Source organism: Capricornis sumatraensis, chromosome 7, assembly GCF_032405125.1.
Source record: "Capricornis sumatraensis isolate serow.1 chromosome 7, serow.2, whole genome shotgun sequence".
Taxonomy (NCBI): Eukaryota; Metazoa; Chordata; class Mammalia; order Artiodactyla; family Bovidae; genus Capricornis; species Capricornis sumatraensis.
In genome coordinates, this window is record NC_091075.1 from 22,059,613 (window position 1) to 22,081,047 (window position 21,435).

The 21,435-nt window shown below is 39.6% G+C and overlaps 1 protein-coding gene across 2 annotated transcripts in view; it reads right to left on the reverse strand.

Annotated features, from left to right (window-relative positions):
• Window positions 1-1,695: 1,695 nt before the first annotated feature.
• The window catches only part of GSTCD (glutathione S-transferase C-terminal domain containing), a 128,150-nt gene continuing 108,410 nt past the window's right edge, over window positions 1,696-21,435 (reverse strand). For both annotated transcript variants that reach the window (XM_068975640.1, XM_068975639.1), the window contains exons 8-11: window positions 11,875-12,008; window positions 10,328-10,358; window positions 5,898-5,967; window positions 1,696-1,832 (exon numbers count right to left, since the gene is read on the reverse strand). In XM_068975640.1, the coding sequence (XP_068831741.1) occupies window positions 1,696-1,832; window positions 5,898-5,967; window positions 10,328-10,358; window positions 11,875-12,008 (372 nt within the window). The remainder of the gene's footprint in view (window positions 1,833-5,897; window positions 5,968-10,327; window positions 10,359-11,874; window positions 12,009-21,435) is intronic.

Sequence of the window (21,435 nt, forward strand, 5' to 3'; positions counted from 1 at the left end):
CATTATATCTTTATTTCTGGTGGTGGTTGTACAAACTGTATTAAATATGCTTAAGTGAAAGTGAAGTCGCTCAGTTGTGTCGGACTCTTTGCGACAACGTGGACTGTAGCCCACCAGGATCCTCTGCCCACGAGATTCTCCAGGCAAGAATACTGGAGTGGGTTGCCATTTCCTTCTCCAGGATCGAACCCAGGTCTCCCACATTGCAGGCAGATGCTTTAACCTCTGAGCCACCAGGGAAGCCCCATACTTAAGTAAGAATACTTAAATATTCTCAAACTGAATACTTAAAATATGTTATTTTATTGTGTGTAATTATACTTCAATTAAAAAAAAGACATTCTAGGATAAAAGAGCATGGTATGTTTATAGGTGCAAATGACTAAGATACTCAGGGGTAATGGTTGCTTCTTTTGTTTAATTTTAGCCTAGAAAGCAAGAGTTCAAACCCCTCTCCCCATGATAAATTATTCCTGTGTTTTAATCCACAGCAATGAAAGAGTTATTTATTAAAGTCCTTTCTCATCATATGTGTCATATAGGGGACAGGGGTTGAAAACATCAAAATCAATGAAGTAAATTTTATCTCAAGTGGAATAACTCAGGACATGTAAAGAAATAGTCAGCAGCATGTGAGAAAGGACATGGCAGCTGGTTTTAAAAACTTTGGCTGGTGCAATAAGAACAATTTGAGTGGGGAGAATTACTCAAATAAGCCTCTGTACTCTATCCCTTCTACCTCAAGTTATACTCAGTAAGTTTTACCCCCTCAAAAAATTAATAAAAAATGATTGGTATCTGAAAAACAAATCCTGGGACCACACATTATATTATGATATAAAGAACTTAATTCATGAACCTTTCTTTTGAATCAGGATTTACTTCTACAGGCAAGGCACTGTGTCTCCTGCAACTCATCTTTATATCCTTAGAATAACCTAGGCCAGGATCTTGAAATTAATGGATCTGCAATAATTATTTATTGACTTGAATTAATAAATCAATGTGCTGACTAATTAGTTAGAATTTAAGTCCTAATTACACATTCTTGTAATGGGAAATTTACCAAAATTATTTTATAATATCTTCATATAAAATGTTTGAACCAGCAATGATCTCATTTGGTAATTTATGAGAGGTATATTTAAAAGGAGTACATGAAATGATATAGAAGTCCAACTCACCCCAGCTTAAAAATACAAGCATACTCTAACTATCTGCCTGGGTTTTTGAAAAAAAATATTTAAAAAGTACAATTGCTAAAAATATAAAAAACAAAAAAACCCCACCGAGTCAAGTTTTGGTCTCCATTTGAACCTCTAAATGATTATAACAGTGCGAGTACACTATTTTGCACTGAACACCACACTGGCAAGATCAGAAAAGCTGTGAGATGAGAAGGAAATTGTTATTCCAGTGATGGAACCTCCTCTCCTGAGTATCACTCTGCCAGCAGCTGAGACTTCAGAGGATTCTCACTATGAAAATCAGCAGTCCTTTAATCACACATTACAAGAGCATTTGTGATGCTTCGCAGGCAGCCCTCCTCTAAGACTTTCCTGCTGGGTTCTTTCCTGAGCACAATAGGGTCGAGATGGCTACTGCTGTTTCCTAGTTATGCTAAGACTCTCCTGAATGCCACCGGGCTTTTATCACGGAGAGGGATGGCAAAACATCAAATGTGAATATCTTGTTCTAAATGGGGACTCCCACGATCATGTTATTTTTGGGAGAGCAGCTCTCTGGCTCCATGGATATCACTTGAACGGAGAAGCCATGTTCTTCTGCAGCTCTTGCTCGATCCAGATCCACCAGGAACATGCACTGTTTTCCTGAAATATGTGAAAATAGTATCATGAGATGCCCTTCAGCTAATAGTGCAGAGTCAGTTTGTTTAAGGGGCTCTACACAATGACAAAATCTATTCTGTAGAATGATGTTTGCCCCCACATCCTGTTTGGTCTCTTTCAATTTAATTCTTGATTAGTATGGAGAGAAGACAATAACAAATATAAGACAATTTCACAGATTTATTGCTGCTAGTAATTTAAACAACATTAATCTTTTAAGATGTATTTATAAATAAATCTCAAATAAAAAAACTACAAATTTCCCACTTTGGTAAAAATCCATGTTAAGACCTTTTCTCTTCATGCTCTATGAAAAGACATTATCTGCCATATTGTAAAAAAAAGAAAAAAATCTTTCTTTAAGAATGTCCAAAATAACATCCAGACAAAGGGACACTTCGAAGACATATTATATTTTCCACTTGGGGTTTTTAGAATACAATGAAGAAATGAGAAATAGAATATATTTGAGAAAATTCTCAATTGTGTGCTGATTATTTCAGGTGGATCTGTAATGCTGAGTGTAATATAATCTTAATTTAATGGAGTGCCCACACCCCTATGAAACGGTGGTATTCAGTTTTCTTTCTAATCTTGGAAAACAAAAGAGGAAACCTGACTGGCAAGTAAAGCAGCTATTTTGTGTCCTTTGGCAAATGCAGAATTCTATGTCAAAGTAGCTAGGGGAAAAAAACGGAGAAGGCAATGGCAGCCCACTCCAGTACTCTTGCCTGGAAAATCCCATGGACGGGGGAGCCTGGAAGGCTGCAGTCCATGGGGTCGCTGAGGGTCGGACACAACTGAGCGACTTCACTTTCACTTTTCACTTTCCTGCATTGGAGAAGGAGATGGCAACCCACTCCAGTGTTCTTGCCTGGGGAATCCCAGAGACGGGGGAGCCTGGTGGGCTGCCGTCTATGGGGTCGCACAGAGTTGGACACAACTGAAGCGACTTAGCAGCAGCAGCAGGGGGAAGAAAAACAACAAACTGATTTGAGGTTGAATACATTCAAAGCCAAGGTTTACTTCTACACTTTCAATTTCTTTAAATTCAATATATAAACTTTTCATCATCTTGGAAAAAAAGGTTATTGACTATGCAGAACTTCATTCATTCCCTTTTTTTCCTCAACAAGTATAAATAAGGCCTATGCATCATTTTAAAATGATTTGTTTGCATGACAGTAGAATTTGCTAAGCTAAAACAGCCTTACAAGTGAAGGCATAACTGAAATAGAAAAGTTCTTCTGTGGAAGATATGAATCGGCCCAGAAAAACAGAGGAAGGTGAAATTGTTAGGGGAAGCACACTGACTGAAACCGCCCACCCTGGCCAGGCCCTTTAGTAACCATTTGCATGAGTTGTTTTATGACAGGAGATCCTGGTAAGGAATACGGAACTAATAAGCCACCACCAACCAGAAGAATACGGGAAAGGTGGAAAGGAGACACCGCATGTCCATCCACTTCCCAGAATCCCTCTCACTAGCATCCATCTTGGCTGGACGATGGGTGTGCCACCAGGAAAGACTCTGAATTAGAATGATTGGCCAAAGATAACCTGGAAACTAATCCCATCACCATAAAACCTAACATTGCAAGCCACATAGCAGAGCAGCTCTCCTGGGTTCCCTTACCCAACTGTTCTCCACCCAGGTGCCCTTTCCCAATAAAATCTCTTGCTTTGTCAGCACATGTGTCTCCTCGGACAATTCATTTCCGAGTGTTAGACAAGAGCCCAGTTTCAGACCCTGGAAGGAGTCCCCCTTCCTGCAACAAAATCAGTAGCTAAGAAACTGACAACGAAAGATTCAAAATATTTTGCACATTTCCCTCAAAAGGCCCCATGCCATAAAGGATGGACTGTGATGGAAACATTAGAAAAAGAGATGTCTAGAATTCCATTTAGGCTAAATGGCCCCTTCTTCAGCAACAGCTGCATGGCTGTCATTCTTTTTTTTCCTTGAAACAGTGTTCCTCCTTTAAGACATCTGTAAATGTGTCCCCCTCCACCCCACCTACCCTTCAATTTAAAATGAAACATTCTCTGTCAGAATGGGATGCTCTGCATTCCTTCAGTACCCACCCTAGGTTTACACTGCAGCTCATTTACCCTTGGCTTTGATCCCAGCCCGGTTAATTTTTCCTTTTGCATTACATGGAAGAGTCTCTTGTTTTTACATGTTGAAGAAGTGTCTTCACAACTGAAATTCAGTTGTTGGTAGTCTACCTTTTAGGGTCTGGGGAGCTTCCTCAAATGTTTACAGAATAAAAGTATGGCTTGTGCCAAGAAGAGATGTAGAACTGATGGAGTCAGTGACTTTGAACCTGACTTTCCCTCCCTTCATGCCAGCAATCTTGCCAAAGGCTCCTCCTCAGCTCTAGCAATTTCCCTTCCAGCCACTCCCTTCTAATTTGATGCCTAAAAACATCAACAGGTACACCCCCACACCCACCACACCGATTATTCTTTCATTGAGTCTAGTGGAGTTGTAGCAAATGTAACTTGATATATATGTACAAATTCTATCTCTCTCTATATACATATATTTGACTGTGCATTTAAATATGCATTCAGCTACTCAAAATGTGAGTATGGGAAAAAGGAGGAAGAAGGAAAAAGAATCAAAGAGGGAGACTGCAAGCTTCTTCCATATGTTCACGCCCCAGCGTGTGAGACAAAGAAGGAAACCACTTGTCCCTTCAGACTCAGGTCTCAAATGCTTCTCCAACCATGAGGATACAGCTACGTTGACTTGGACTTCAGAGTTTACAGATAACTATTTCGCGTACAATGTAGTCTCTGAATGCAAGCTAATTACTACACCCAGTGCTGGGCCAAAGAATCAACAATCCATTTTCTGCTCCGTCATGACAGTCTTCAATGGGTGGCCTTTTGAATCATTTTTAAGATAGTTTTGACTCCATTTGATCATGTTAAGCCCTAATTTTGGAACCTAACCTTCCGGTAATGTCACTCTGTCACTGATGGTCACTGCAAAAATGGAGCCTTATGTCTAGAATCAAATAATTTGGGTTTACAGCATGGCTTCACCATCCACCAGTCCTGGGCAAGATTTTGCCCCAGTTCTCCTACCTGTAAAATGTGAATAACAGCACATATTCCACATGTATTTTTATAAGAATTTACTGAGATAGTGGGTGGAGAACATTTAGCTCAGAGCTAAAATGTGGAATAGCTATTAGCTGCTGCTGCTGCTAAGTCACTTCAGTCGTGTCTGACTCTGCCCGACCCCATAGACGGCAGCCCACCAGGCTCCCCCATCCCTGGGATTCTCCAGGCAAGAACACTGGAGTGGGTTGCCATTTCCTGCTCCAGTGCATGAAAGTGAAAACTGAAAGTGAAGCCGCTCAGTCAGGTCTGACTTCGTGACCCCATGGACCGCAGCCTATCAGGCTCCTCCATCCATGGGATTTTCCAGGCAAGAGTACTGGAGTGGGTTGCCATTGCCTTCTCCTGTTAGCTGCTATTAAATTTCTAAACATGATTTCTCTTTCTAAAGCAAAGTCTTGGATAAATTCATTACTTAAACTTGAAATACTATTTTTCTTCCAAGTTAGGTAATGTTTAATATTACAAATGTCAAATAAATTGGTCTATGATTAATATTATATGAGTATATATTTTCTGTGAAAGAAAACATTATCATCCTTGTTTATACATTTTGTAATATATCAATTTTGGTATGCATAGTTGATATTTCCATCTTTAGTATTTTTTCTATGGCTTTTGAGAGATTCTTCAGTTTGTTTGTAACAGTAAGAAAAATATTTAACATAAATCTACTCAATGTATGAACACTGAAAATACATTTGGAAGTATTAATGTTAACAAAAAATAGGATAAAATATTCTTATAGTTAGAGCTCTTTTCAAGACGGATTTTTTTCTGGGAAAAACAACTTTAGTGTCTCACTGATAAATGGACCATGTAGCGGCTACCCACTTTGCCGTATAGCGTTGGTTCACTCATTCCTAGGCATGGTGGACATAATCTATGCAACAGCTCCTCTGTGAAAACACATACCTATGAGCCTTCGCTGGGGTGGCAGCTGGACAGCTGTCTGGTCTGCAAATCTGCATAGAATCATGTGTTCCTGAAAGAAAAAGCAATAGAATGTGGCTTTTAAAAAGTCTTCTTTAAAGTTAAAAAAAAATTCACTTATTTTTCTGGAACTCTACATCGCTTAATTTAATAAAGTGCTGCACAGATAGCACTTTCGAAAGCAGCACATTTTCAGAAAATAGCACTCAATAATTTTTCTCCCTTTAAGTAGAGTGCTCTTCAGATGTAGTTCTTAAGAACAGATGCATGGAAGGTCCTCGGGGCTCCTTAACCGGCTGCTTTTAGCCAAAATATGGTTACAATTTGTGGTTATAATGTGTTAAACTCAGAGACCTAAAGGTCACTTATATTTCCCTTTTAATAAAATTTGAGTCTCAGGAACATGGCTCCAGGAAGACACTCTAAGTGGCTTTTCCTCCACTACAAGAAGGAAAGGAAGTACTCGAGAAGCTCATGGCTGTGGCCTCTGTAGTTCTCCCACGTCCCCGGCACAGTGCCCTACCCTTCCCTTCAGTTGGTCCCTTCAGAGGAAAGGAGGCTGGCTCACTCCCTCCTCTCACTCACTCCAGAAGGCTGCAGGAAGTGCATCTATTTAGATGCACATAGATGTGCTTAGCACTTCCCAGGTGGCACTTGTGGTAAAGAACCCGCCTGCCAACTCAGAAGACATGAGTATTGGTTTGCTCCCTGGAGGAGGATAGGTCCCCTGGAGGAAGGCATGGTGACCCACACAGGCACGCAGATGCACTTTACATCAGACTGTAAAGGGGACTGGAAAGAACGGAAGGGACATTATTGCTTCTGCTTCACAATTTTAGGAAAGATTACCTTACTGAAGAAGAACAAGGTTTTAAAGGGACAGAGAGGGGAAGGGTCTGCCCTGCACTCTTAAATCTGCAACTACACAAAGGTGAGTGATCAGGAGCTAAGATAACTGCAATGTTCCCATGACAACTGTTCATTCAGAGCAGCTGTGGTTTCCAAGTGTGTAAATGATCTTACCTGACAGCTTGCAAACTCGCTAAACTCAGATCTATCATTTGTCTCCTCAGATCTATCATTTGTCTCCTTGGGTTTTTGGACATTCAATTTGAGGACTCAATTTTTTCTAAAGGGTTTTTCTGATTAACTTATTAAAAAAAAACCACTTTAATGCTCACTATAAAATTTAGTGGTAATGGGTGTTGGTTTAGTTGCTAAGTCGTGTCTGACTCTCGTGACCCATGGACTGGAGCCCACCAGGCTCCCCTGTCCATGGGATTTTCCAGGCAAGAATACTGTAATGCGTCGCCATTTCCTTCCAGGGGATCTTCCTGACCCAGGAATTGAACCACAGTCTCCTGCATTGCAGGCAGATTTTTTACCAACTGAGCTATGAGGGAAGCCTGATACTAATAAAATGATTCAAATGAATAACTTTTATTAAGGTCCTGCAAACTGGCATAAACAAAGGGGAAGAAGAAAAGCTTATAACTCTATAATTGGAAGAAAAGTCAACACAAAGCCTGCCCTTTGTCCACGTTTATAAATTAAGATTCACTTTAAGTAAAGACAATGTTGTGACAATCAGAACCTCAGATGAGGTTCGTTTTCCTTGTCCTGATAAGTCTCACCAGATTTTACTGGAATTACCTATGTATGTGTTCTTCCCAGGAGAAGTTAAATTCTGAAAGGGGAAGGCACATAGGAGGTACTCAGCAAGGGTTTGCTGGCTAAATTGAACTGTGGAGAAAAATACTTGCAAAGTGACTCTCAAGATAATAGGCACTAAGTCCATTCGGTTCTGCCTGCCATGTGCCCACCATGGTTAAGAAGTACTGAGATACCATCTTGCAACAGCATGGAAGAGGTTGAAGACTTCATAGCGCATTCACACTTAAAAGATGCTCAAAGGGCGGGTGGGGTGGCCAAGCAGATTCGGGGTGTGCGAGGAAGAGGAAATAAACAGAACTGGGGTACCAGGGAGTTTTACGTTCTCTGGAAGTACCTGGGTGCCCTGTGTCTTCTGACTCTAGAAATTTTAGATTTCTTTTCCCAGACAGTGAGGCTGTGGCACCCTAGGTTTTTCACCTAGCCTCCTAGAGGAGGGATTCAAGCAAGGCTCTAGTGTTTGTTCTTTATTTTTCAGTTCATTTTTTATTTTAAGGCCTTTGGCAAAAAGATGAGGTGTTTTAAATATTATGAAAATAAAGTCCCTGAGGTCCTAATGTTTCCCACAAAACCTGTAGTTCCCTAGAATATGAAGATTTTAAATCCAGTAAGCCAAGATGAAATGATTCTGGTTCTGGATGAATGCATGAACACTCAAGATCTGTACTTGGACGGGTGGGGGTGGGAGAGTTGGGGAAGGGGGAGAGGCAAAGGCCGGACATGGGGCAGGAGACAGAGCTAGAGGTGGGCATTTAAGAGTTGTAAATCAGAGGTGAGGGAGACATAGAGGCCAACGTGGAAGAAATGAGCATTTTTAGGTTACTTTATCTCACAGTTTCTCTGTTGGATGGGCAAGAAGGTAAAATTCCTAGAAAGCAGGGGCTGGTATATAAAATGAGACTGAGATTGCATATTTTTAGTGAGTCTGCACAAGAAGTGGAATTAACCAAACTAAGAATACAGACTAATTTATTAGCTTTTAATGGGCTTATCTCTATATTTCTCTCAAAATCACCATTTCTTAGATTGTATCATATCAACATCACTGATCAATTAATTAGTTCATAGTGATGCTCAGAAAGCTGCAAACTGTTTTGCTCAGACTGGTGACTCAAAACTATGCAATGTTCTGACTGCTGCTGGGAGACAGTTCTCTGTGGGCCTCTTGTGTTTCTTTACATCTTATGAGAAGAGACACTGTCTCTGTTCCAGACCAGGGACTGGCAAACTATGTCTGGCCCATTGGCCAAATGCAGTCTATGAACTGTTTTTGTATGGCCTGCAAATTAAGAAGGGTTTTCACACTTTCAAAGAGGGGTACACCAGCAACAATGACAGGCCGATGTAGAGTATGTGGGAGATGTGCAAGTGCCCAGCAAAGCCGGAAGTATTTACTACCTTCTACAGAAAAAATCTGCCTCTGTTCCAGATAATCCTTTCAAAGTGAACAGTCTTGGAAACTATACAGACTTGGAAACTCCCCTTCTCTCCCTCTGCAGAAAAGGGGAGGCATGCTTACTTAAAGATTACATCTTAAAACATTCGGGTTTCCTAGCTCAGGTTTCTGTCCCTGTAATGCAATTCACTGTACATGTAGGTATCACCTGGCCCTTTCTGTGCTGCCCTGTGGGAACTGGGGCTCAGGGAGTCCCTGTGAAACTGATGATAGTCCAGCGACTCCTACGGCTGTGAGCAATACTGCCCTTTGCCTCTGACTCAGGGGTTTCCTATCTTCTGCTAGCATCCATGAAAATTGTGCCAGGCCAACTTGTTAGCTTGCGAGTAGGGTCAACTCTCAGACTTTTCGCAAATCTTGTCAGCTACTTGAAGATTAATCTTGACGGGCCAAAAAGAAAAAAAAAAATCTGTGTTAGATGCTCCTGAGTGATTCAAGTGTAACTAGATTATATACTCCATTAGAAATTTGAGAGAGAAAATATAAAGAAGTAATAAAAAGTATATGAGCAAAACATCTAGATCTTTTAAAAGTTTCCTTGTAAGATAGTGTTCAGTTCAGTTCAGTCACTCAGTCACATTCGACTCTTTGAGACCCCATGTATGATAGCGTGTACGACCCAGCAATCCCACTACTGGGCATACACATAAAGGAAATCAGAATTGAAAAAGACACGTGTACCCCAATGTTCATCGCAGCACTGTTTACAATAGCCAGGACATGGAAGCAACCTAGATGTCCATCAGCAGACCAATGGATAAGAAAGCTGTGGTACATATACACAATGGAGTATTACTCAGCCATTAAAAAGAATTCATTTGAATCAGTTCTAATGAGGTGGATGAAACTGGAACCTATTATACAGAGTGAAGTAAGTCAGAAAGAAAAACACCAATACAGTATATTAATATATATATATGGAATTTAGATCAATGGTAATTATGACCCTTTATAACGAGACAGCAAAAGAGACACAGATGTAAAGAACAGACTTTTGGACTCTGTGGAAGAAGGCAAGGGTGGGATGATTTGAGAGAATAGCATTGAAACATATATATTATCGTATGTGAAATAGATCGCCAGTCCAGGTTTGATGTATGAGACAGGGTGCTCAGGGCTGGTGCACTGGGATGACCCTGAGGGATGGGATGGGGAGGGAGTTGGGAGGGGGGTTCAGGATGGGGAACACATGTACACCTATGGCTGACTCATGTGAATGTATGGCAAATACACAATATTGTAAAGTAATTAGCCTCCAATTAAAATAAATTTTTTAAAAAGTTACCTTGTACGATAATGTTTTCTTGAATTGTTCACTGAAATAGAAAAGAAAAATGAATTACTTAAACACCGAAGATTAAACAGTGGAAATAGTCTTGGAGAAATTAAACCATAAACAAAAATATGTATTTTATCTGAAGGGTATAATGCTATCCTGAAGTAAAAACAATGCCAGTTTGAAGTACCTTCATAAAATGACAAAAGCACGTTATCTGTATGTGATTCATTTTAAAGAATTTCTTTCAAAGACTGTTTACGGTATTAGAGAAGCACAATCATTTTTCTCTCTTCCTTGCATGGGTGCACACAGATTCAGGCATGTTAAAAATGTAGGTTTTACTGTTATTCTGAAGCATAGGGGCTGTCCCGAGTTGTCTGGTACCTGGCCCTAGGGTGATTAGGGCAAGGGGACAGTGGGGCCTGGGAGTGGTGCCTTAATGACAAAGGGGGTAAATGTCAGTAAGTCCACAGAGAAGTGGAAAAGTTGACAGACACTAAACTGAGACTTTAAAATCAGTTAAGTGAGATTGTAGACCGAACAGCTCAAATGAACATATGTAACCTATCCTATATTTAACAGGCCTAATATGATCAGCTGGATTCTCAATAACCATAAATCAAATGAAATGTCATAAACACCAAGAATGGCCCCCCCACTAGGGTGAGTGCAGGGCTTTCCAGGTGGCTCAGTGGTTAAGAACCCACCTACCAATGCAGGAGACATGGGTTTGATGCCTGGGTGGGGAAAATTCCCTAGAGGAGGAAATGGCAACCCGCTCCAGTAATCTTGCCTGGAAAATTCCATGGACAGTGGAGCCTCGCGGGCTACGGTCCATGGGGTCACAAAGAGTCGGATGTAACTGAGTCAGCAAGCGTGTTGAGTTAAAGTGATGACAATGAAAATGTCTCCCTTTTCTGTGTGAGGTAAGGAGGACAGTAAATATGGCCGTTGAGCTTGCAGGTTAATCGTCACCACCCTCGGGAAGAATTTAAACTACTGCTGTAGTTAGCAACAGTTCATGTTTACTGAGTACTTACTTTGTGCCACTTCGAAGTGGTTTACATGTATATCGTTCAATTCTCATAAAAACCCTGAGGTAGATATTATTATAATCTCCCTTTTGTAGATGAGGAAATGTAGGCAAAAAGAGTTTAAGTGAATTGCCTGAGGTGAAACAATTTACAAAAGAATGAGGAGCCAATATCAGCACTGGGGCAGAAAACTTTCAGGTCCTAAGCACTTGACCACTGCCCTCTATTGCCTCTCAAGGGTGATAATTTTCTCTGAGAAGTACACACAGGAGTGCTGACTTCCAGTCTGCTAACTCCTCGACAGATCTGTTCTAAACTTCAGCAAGAGCTGGATCCAGGGGTAGATATAGAGGGGGAGGAGATCCTCTCTTCCTTATGCAGCTTATGAACAGTGCTTGCCATTGTGGAAAAAGGAAATGAGCTGGAGCCTGAAATCTCATTGCGACTTTATATCAAAAGAGTTTTGTGCATTGATTTAACACCCATATTGATACCTTGTGGCAGAACACAAGATTTCACCTTTTTGGAAAATTAAACTTGGAGGTGTTCTGAATGAAACCGTAACAGCAAGGGCATGTGACAAAGGAAGCCCGTGTTTTGAGGCAGTGTTCGATCACCATGTCTGTTGCCACTCCACACGCATGCAGTGCCACCTGGAAAATAAGACCAGACCTCAGCACTAAGTTCTTTTTTAACTAACAGTGCTACTTCGTGCCATTAGAAAAAAAATAACAAAACTGTAAGCATTGTTCCTTAAGAGTTTATGTCATAGTAGTTTAAATAGTTCTCATTTGGACATGCCAAAGGACTAATTAGGTATTCATATTTATTAAGAGAATTAAGCAAGAGGTTGAAAGATTACAAATGGAAAATTTATAACGGAGCATAAGATTCATTCAATGGGAAAGCTGATGTCATGTAAAGCATGGAGGATTCAGTATGTATGCAAGTCTAAACTAAGGCTCTTACTGATTGAAACTTTAGCTCAGTTGTGGCATCCTGGCAAGAACTCTACTTGGAAATTAGAATTTCTAGTTCAGAACTCTAATTGGCTCGATGATCCTGGGATGCTTGAAATTTAAAATCTTTGGGCTTCAGTTTCCTCCACCATAAACTATGGTTAATAATACTGACACATCACAATGCTGTTGCAACACTAAACAGAAGTGTATTTGAAAACACTTTTTCAAATGCCGTCTGAATATATTCTCATCAGTGTTGTATAAAACTGATCAAGTCATATTTATGTAGCTCCTGTTTATATTCACAGAATTACAATTCTTAACACTGAATGATGATTTGTGTGAAATATTCTTAAAGAGTTTATTTAAAAAGGAAAAACACTGTGGACTGAAGTCATGATTAGTGCATCAATAATTCATGAAAAGAAAAATAAAATTATTTTAAAATGTTTTTAGAATGAATGCCTTAAACATATCTATACTGTACCATTATCTAAAGCAGACCATTTTGCAAATTATTGGGCTAAATAAAGAAAATTAGGACTCCAAAAGGAAATCAGATGTAGAGATCCTAAAAGATGAAGCATTTTGTCAGAAAAATGCTCAGATCTCATTCTGAACAGAGGCAAGTTGTACTGGATTATAATTGTCCTTTCTAGACACAAATCTTTCAACTTCAGGGTAGGGAGGGGGCTGAAGGGCTTTTAGGGTGAAGACAAGGAGGTTTTCTGGAAATTTCTGGAGATTAAGTAGTGTAAGTCAGCTTCCCCCTTTCAACTGGCAGACCAAAGACAAAGCTGTATTGAGAAGGGGAAAGCAGGCTCTCTGCTCTCGGACCTGCTCCTGAATTCTCCCCTCCTTGCAGGCTTGCATCAGCTCCATTGAGGTCAACTATCTCCGTGGTTGCTGTCAACCACCTTTCTTCACTCCGCAAGTATCACCCACGTAGGCTGCTGTCCAGTGAAGGGAGCAACAACTAATGGATTGGAAAGAACCTGGATTTTTTCATCTGCCCACTTTTTTTAAAAATCAGTTTTGCAGGGTGAAATTCAGGCTAGTTCTTATTCTCACTGAGTGGCTGGAGAAAGCCTCATAGTAAAAATTGTAGATGCACTTTCCCCTGGGGGGAGAGAGAAGAGAACCAACACTCACCCCGTGCCCTTTATGTGTTGGCAACTATGCTGGGTGATGGCACGCACATTTTCCTATGCTCACAACAGCCCTGAAAGATTGTATTATCTCCATCCAAGAAGCGAGGAAACTCAAACTTGGGGAAATTAAGTATATGCTCTCAACAAAGCAGCTCCTGAGGGGCAGGATCCTGACCCCCAGCCTGACCCATGTAGTTCAAGGGTCAACTGTACTATGCTTATTCTTATATTGGCGGGGGGAGAATGTATATAGTGTGAATACCCTGGACAAAGGAATGATTCATGTCCTGGGCTGGTTGGAGGACAGTGTATAATTTCAAATTTAGGAACTGGTTTTTTGGTTTTTTTTTTCCCATTTAATATTTCAGACCATAAGTGACCACAGGTAACTGAAACCAAGGAAAGCAAAATTACAAAGACGGGGGTGGGGGGAGTATTGTACATTCCTTCTCATTTTCTTTATCTCATTGGTCCTACTATCTTCTGGAATTACAACACCATAGGGAACTAGCATGTATTCAGTGTCTGCAAGATGTAAAAACAGCATATTGAAAAGCAGAGACATTACTTTGCCTACAAAGGTCCATCTAGTCAAGGCTATGGTTTTTCCTGTGGTCATGTATGAATGTGACAGTTGGACTGTAAAGAAGGCTGAGCGCCGAAGAATTGATGCTTTTGAATTGTGGTGTTGGAGAAGACTCTTGAGAGTCCCTTGGACTGCAAGGAGATCCAACCAGTCCATTCTGAAGGAGATCAGCCCTGGGATTTCTTTGGAAGGAATGATGCTAAAGCTGAAACTCCAGTACTTTGGCCACCTCGTGAAGCGTTGACTCATTGGAAAAGACTTTGATGCTGGGAGGGATTGGGGGCAGGAGGAGAAGGGAATGACAGAGGATGAGATGGCTAGATGGCATCACTGACTCGATGGATGTGAGTCTGAGTGAACTCCGGGAGATGGTGATGGACAGGGAGGCCTGGCGTGCTGCAATTCATGGGGTCACAAAGAGTTGGACACGACTGAGCGACTGAAATGAAGTGAACTGAAAAATCTTTACATAGATATTTTTTCTTGTTTTAATCACTTAATTGTTTTCTTTTTAAAATTAATACTTTAAATAGCTCTTACTATGTCTCTTGCAATATCATGACAAGGTCACCTAGACAGCAAGCATTCTAGGTGAACTCTGAATCCAGGTCTGAAGCTCACAGGCTTTCCACTACATCATGCTATGTCTTCCCTAACCAACATATTTGGAGCTGGAAGGAACCCTTAGAGACCATCTGTTTCAATGAAGAATTTCTGGGTGTCAGGCTTAGGTTCACCACTGATTTAAGAGAAGAAGGAATGGAATATGTTCTAGTTACACATAAAGGAGTCACAAAGGAAGGAAGGGACAAAGAGAAATACATCCAATTTTTTTTTCTTAAACCATTACTATTTACAGAAACTGGTATGAAATCTAATTTCTAATTACATTTCAAACATCTGACCAGAGACTTTGTAATATAATATATAAAAGATAAATAGATTATAGATATACACACTGGATAGATCTGACAACTGTAGAAAGAGCATAAAACATAAACTATGAGTATCTAATAAAGGTTAATATGCTGGGGGAAAACACCATAGTTAATCAACAATTAGTGGAGAACACAGCAAAAAAGTGTTTCACTGATCCCCAAAATTCGGTATTGTGGTTCTCTGTAAATACACTGAATTCTAGCAAAAGATAAAATATTGAATTGTAAAAGTACCTATTGGCCAAGATAATGCACATTCCAAAGTATATGTAAATATTATTGATCCAAATAAAGGCTGAAGAATTCAGGGATATAAATTAAGGGCTTTTCCCTTACTTTTCCTTATTTCAATTAATCTATTTAATACACGTCCTAAAAATTCTAAGTATAACACATCCTATGATGTAAGCCAGTTCATCATCCTATGATGAATAGCCAAGAACTTCAAACCATGTATCTTTGCTATATGTGGTAGTAAATAAAAGAAATTAATCATCACTCACTCTCAGAATGTCTTTCAACTGGCAGCTTCTAAAAAACAAGGCAAGATTCTAGACAAAACTGATTGATTCTTCTCTAAGAAAATTTATGTTGATAAAGACACATATATTCTAAAAGAATATGTGTTGGTAAAGACAGTAAGCCTATGCCTTATTCATACGCCCAAAACTAAGCTTGTGCTAGATTTATGATTTTATGAGGCATCCTATCCTTGGGGTTGTTTTTCTTTGCTTTGGTTTTTTTTTTTTAAGATTAATTTAACATTTAATAGTGTTTTCCTAGTCCAAACCACAGATATAGATGTTGTATTCCTCATTTTACAAAAAGACCAAGTGGCTAGTCCAAGGTCATAAGTGACGAAGACAAGATTTAATCTCAACCTCTCTGACACCATTATTCTAATTCTCTATGTTCCTTGTCTACCTCTTTCTTTAGATGTGAGGAGCAAACAGGAAGTCACTCCAATCCCAGCTCTCACATTAACTTGCTATGTTCCTCTTCCCCAAGTGCAGCCTCAACTTTTATATCTACAAAATGAGAAAGCTAAGCTGAATCATCTCTAAATTTGCCTCAACCCAATCATGCTCTGAGCCACTGCTTCTCAAAGAAGGATTCTTAACCAGATATCTTAGAAGCAAGCTTGGTTTCAATTGATCTCCTGTTTTCCCTCTTCAAAAACTTTCATGCAATATATTATAGGTAATTGGCTTTAAAATTCAAATAATGCTAAAAAGGAAGGAATGACAAAAACAGTTCCTTGTTCTGTAAACACTTCACTCAAAGAGAAAATCTGGTGAACAGATAATGCTTTTCAACTCACTGGTTTTCTTTCCTGAAATCCATCTCTGTTTTTCTATACAATAAATGTATATTGCTTATTTCAAATCAAAACTATAGTGAGATATCACCTTACTCCAGTCAGAACAGCCATCGTCAAAAAGTCTACAAATAAAAGCTGGAGAGGGTGTGGATAAAAAGGAACCCTCCTACACAGTTAGTAGGAAAATAAATTGGTGCAGACACTATGGAGAACAGTATAGGGGTTCCTTATAAAACTTAAAATAGACTTATCGTATGATCCAGCACTGCCGCTCCTGGGCATATATCCACGGAAAACCATAATTTGAAAAGACACTTGCAGCTCAATTTTCACTGCAGTACTATTTATAATAGCCAAGACATGGAAGCATCTTACGTGTCCATCAACAGATGTATGGACAACAAAGATGTGAGACAGGGACTTCCCTGGTGGTCCAGTGGCTAAGACCCCAAGTTCCCAGTGTAGAGGGCCAGATTCAATCCCTGGTCAGGGAACTAGATCCCACATGCTACAGCTAAGTTCACAGGCTACGACAGAAAGATCCCAGATGTTGCAACGAAGACCAGAGATTTCAAGAGCTGAGACTAAACGAAGACTCAGCACAGCCAAAAAAACAAACACATTAAAAAAGAAAGAGCTGTCTGCCCTCACAGTTTAGCAGAGGTTCTGACACCTGAGGGCAATTCTGAAAAACAAAAAAGATGTAACATATACATAATATATATACACTCACACATTATACATATAATATATATAATACACACATATAACATATAACATAGATACGTTATAATGTATATATTATATGGATTTAATATATTATATATGTGTGATTAATATATTAATATACTAATTATACAATATATATTAATATGTGTGTGTGTATATATATATATATATATATATATATATATATATATATATATATAAAACATATGGGCTTTCCTGGTGGCTTAGCTGGTAAAGTATTCACCTGCAATGTGGGAGACCTTGGTTTGATCCCTGGGTTGGGAAGATCTCCTGCAGAAGGGAAAGGCTACCCACTCCAGTATTCTGGCTTGGAGAATTTCATGGACTGTATAATCCAAGGGGTTGCAAAGAGTTGGACATGACTGAGCAACTTTCACACACACATATAACATATACATATAATATATAATTATATATGTTATATATATATGGCCCCTGATGTGCTGCAGTCCATGGGGTTGCAAAGAGTTGGACATGACTTAGTGACTGAACAACAACGTTATATATGATATATACAATGGAATATATACATTACTTAGCCTTTAAAAATGAAACAGCATTTGCAGCAACATGGATGCATCTACAGATTATCATACTAAGTGGAGTAAGTCAGGCAGGGAAAGGCAAATACATGATACTGCTTATAAGTAGAATCTAAAAAATATATATAAATGAATTTATTTACAAAACAAAAATATCCACGAACACAGAAAACAAACTTACAGTTATGAAAGGGAAAAGGAGGGATAAATTAGAAGACTGAGATTAACAGATACACACTACTATATATAAAATAGGTAACCAACAAAGACCTACTGTATAACACAGGGATCTTTCTTTACCCAACATTTTGTAATAATCTATAAGGGAAAAGAATCTGAAAAAGAATATTATATGTATATATATTTACATAAATATATGTATATCTGAATCACTATGCTGTATGCCTGAAACTAACATGACATTGCAAATCAACTATACTGCAATTAAAAAACATATACTGCTCTTTCGATTTGTAAATATTAGACACCATCTATTGATTTTCTGTTACAGGAGATAAAGTGGGGTGTTTTTTTGCATAATTTATATGTCCTTTCCCTTTGGTCATCCTCTTAATATTACCTCTAAATTTTAGTTAAGTGTTCATGCAGTGTCTTTTATTATTATTTCTTTGTATATTAACTGTATGTACAGTTCACTGCTGAGCTAACTATGCTGTAAAATTTTTTCTTCTTAACATCCAAGACTTTCCCTGCACAAAAGTTCTGTAAAATGTTCTATGGTACAATTTTCCACTGTGTGAAAATTGTCAAATAATTGGCCAGTTCCATTTTTCTTTCCTGAAGACATCTTTCCTGTGCCTTCTGACCCTTTACTAAAACCTGGATTCACAGCTTTCTAGGCCTAACACCTAGCTCTGTCTGGTCCTGTGACTTTTCTTTGCCATCAGACTAAGAACTCCCTTCACCCACTCGTGTATTAGATACCACTTATTCCTTTTCACTTTCATGCATTGGAGAAGGAAATGGCAACCCACTCCAGTGTTCTTGCCAGGAGAATCCCAGGGATGGAGGAGCCTGGTGGGCTGCTGTCTTTGGGGTCGCACAGAGTCAGACATGACTGAAGCGACTTAGCAGCAGCAGCAGCAGCAGTCCCTTTTATTACATCTTTCATCCAGCCAAAGATGGAGAAACCCTATACAGTCAGCAAAAACAAGACAGGGAGCTGACTGTGGCTCAGATCATGAATTCCTTATTGCCAAATTCAGATTTAAATTGAAGAAAGTAGGGAAAACCACTAGACCATCCAGTTCAGTTCAGTTCAGTCACTCAGTCATGTCTGACTCTTTGCGACCCCATGGACTGCAGTACGCCGGACCTCCCTGTCCATCACCAACTCCTGGAGTTTACTCAAACTCATGTCCATTGAGTGGTCTAGTGGTTTTCCCTATTTCTTCAAATTAAGTCTGAATTTGGCAATAAGGAGTTCATGCTCTGAGCCACAGTCAGCTCCTGGTCTTGTTTTTGCTGACTGTATAGAGCTTCTCCATCTTTGGCTGCAAAGAATATAATCAATCTGATTTTAGTATTGACCATCTGGTGATGTCCATGTGTAGATTCTTCTCTTGTGTTGTTGGAAAAGGGGTTTGCTATGACCAGTGTGTTCTCTTGGCAAAACTCTATTAGCCTTTGCCCTGCTTCATTCTGTACTCCAAGGCCAAATTTGCCTGTTACTCCAGGTGTTTCTTGACTTCCTACTTTTGCATTCCAGTCCCCTATAATGAAAAGAACATCTTTTCTGGATGTTAGTTCTAGACCATTCAGGTATGACCTAAATCAAATCCCTTACAATTATACAGTGGAAGTGACAAATAGATTCAAGGGATTAGATTTGATAGAGTGCCTGGTGAACTACGGACTGAGGTTCGTGACATTGTACAGGAGACAGGGATCAAGGCCATCTCCAAGAAAAAGAAATGCAAAAAGGCAAAATGGCTGTCTCAGGAGGCCTTACAAACAGCTGTAAAAAGAAGAGAGGCAAAAGGTAAAGGAGAAAAGGAAGGATATATGCATTTGAATGCAGACTTCCAAAGAATAGCAAGGAGATATAAGAAAGCCTTCCTCAGTAATCAATGCGAAAAATAGAGGAAAACAATAGAATGGGAAAGACTAGAGATCTCTTCAAGAAAATTAGAGATACCAAGGGAACATTTCATGCAAAGATGGACACAATAAAGGACAGAAATGGTATGGATCTAACAGAAGCAGAAGATATTAAGAAGAGGTGGCAAGAATACACAGAAGAACTATACAAAAAAGATCTTTATGATCCAGATAATCATGACGGTGTGATCACTAATCTAGAGCAAGACATCCTGGAATGTGAAGTCAAGTGAGCCTTAGAAAGCATTACTATGAACAAAGCTAGTGGAGGTGATGGAATTCCAGTTGAGCTATTTCAAATTCTGAAAGATGATGCTGTGAAAGTGCTGCACTCAATATGCCAGCAAATTTGGAAAACTTAGCAGTGGCCACAGGACTGGAAAAGGTCAGTTTTCATTCTAATCCCAAGAAAGGCAATGCCAAAGAATGCTCAAACTACCGTACAATTGCACTCATCTCACACACTAGTAAAGTAATGCTCAAAATTCTCCAAACCAGGCTTCAACAGTACATGAACCATGAAATTCCAGATGTTCAAGCTGGATTTAGAAAAGGCAGAGGAACCAGAGATCAAATTGCCAACATACTCTGGATCATCGAAAAAGCAAGAGAGTTCCAGAAAATCATCTATTTCTGCTTTATTGACTATGCCAAAGCCTTTGACTGTATGGATCACAACAAACTGTGGAAAACTCTTAAAGAGATGGGAATACCAGACCACCTTACCTGCCTCCTGAGAAATCTGTATGCAGGTCAAGAAGCAACAGTTAGGACCAGACATGGAAGAACGGACTGGTTCCAAATAGGAAAAGGAGTACGTCAAGCTTGTATATTGTTATCTTGCTTGTTTAACTTATATGCAGAGTACATTATAAGAAATGCCAGACTGGATGAAGCACAATTTGGAATCAAGATTGCCGGGAGAAATATCAATAACCTCAGATATGCAGATGACACCACCCTTATGGCAGAAAGCGAAGAACTAAAGAGCCTCTTGGTGAAAGTGAAAGAAGAGAGTTTAAGTTTAATCATGAGTTTAATTTGGCTTAAAACTCAACATTCAGAAAACTAAGATCATGGCATCTGGTCCCATGACTTCTTGGCAAATAGATGGGGAAACAGTGGAAACAGTGACAGACTTTTTTTTTGGGGGGCTCCAAAATCACTGCAGATGGTGACTGCAGCCATGAAATTAAAAGACGCTTACTCCTCGGAAGAAAAGTTATAACCAATCTACACAGCATATTAAAAAGCAGAGACATTACTTTGCTGACAAAGGTCCGTCTAAGTCTAAGCTATGGTTTATCCTGTAGTCATGTATGGATGTGAGAATTGGACTATAAAAAAGCTGAGCACTGAAGAATTGATGCTTTTGAACTGTGGTGTTGGAGAAGACTCTTCAGAGTCTTTTGGACAGCAAAGAGATCCAACCAGTCCATCCTGAAGGAAATCAGTTCTGAATATTCATTCATTGGAAGGACTGATGCTGAAGCTGAACCTCCAATACTCTGGCCACAAGATGCAGAGAACTGACTCATTGGAAAAGACCCTGATTCTGGGAAAGATTGAAGACAGGAGGAGAAGGGGACAACAGAGGATGAGATGATTGGATGGCATCACTGACTCAATGGACATGAGTCTGAGTAAACGCTGGGAGTTGGTGATGGACAGGGAGGCCTGGCATGGTGTAGTCCATGGGGTCGCACAGA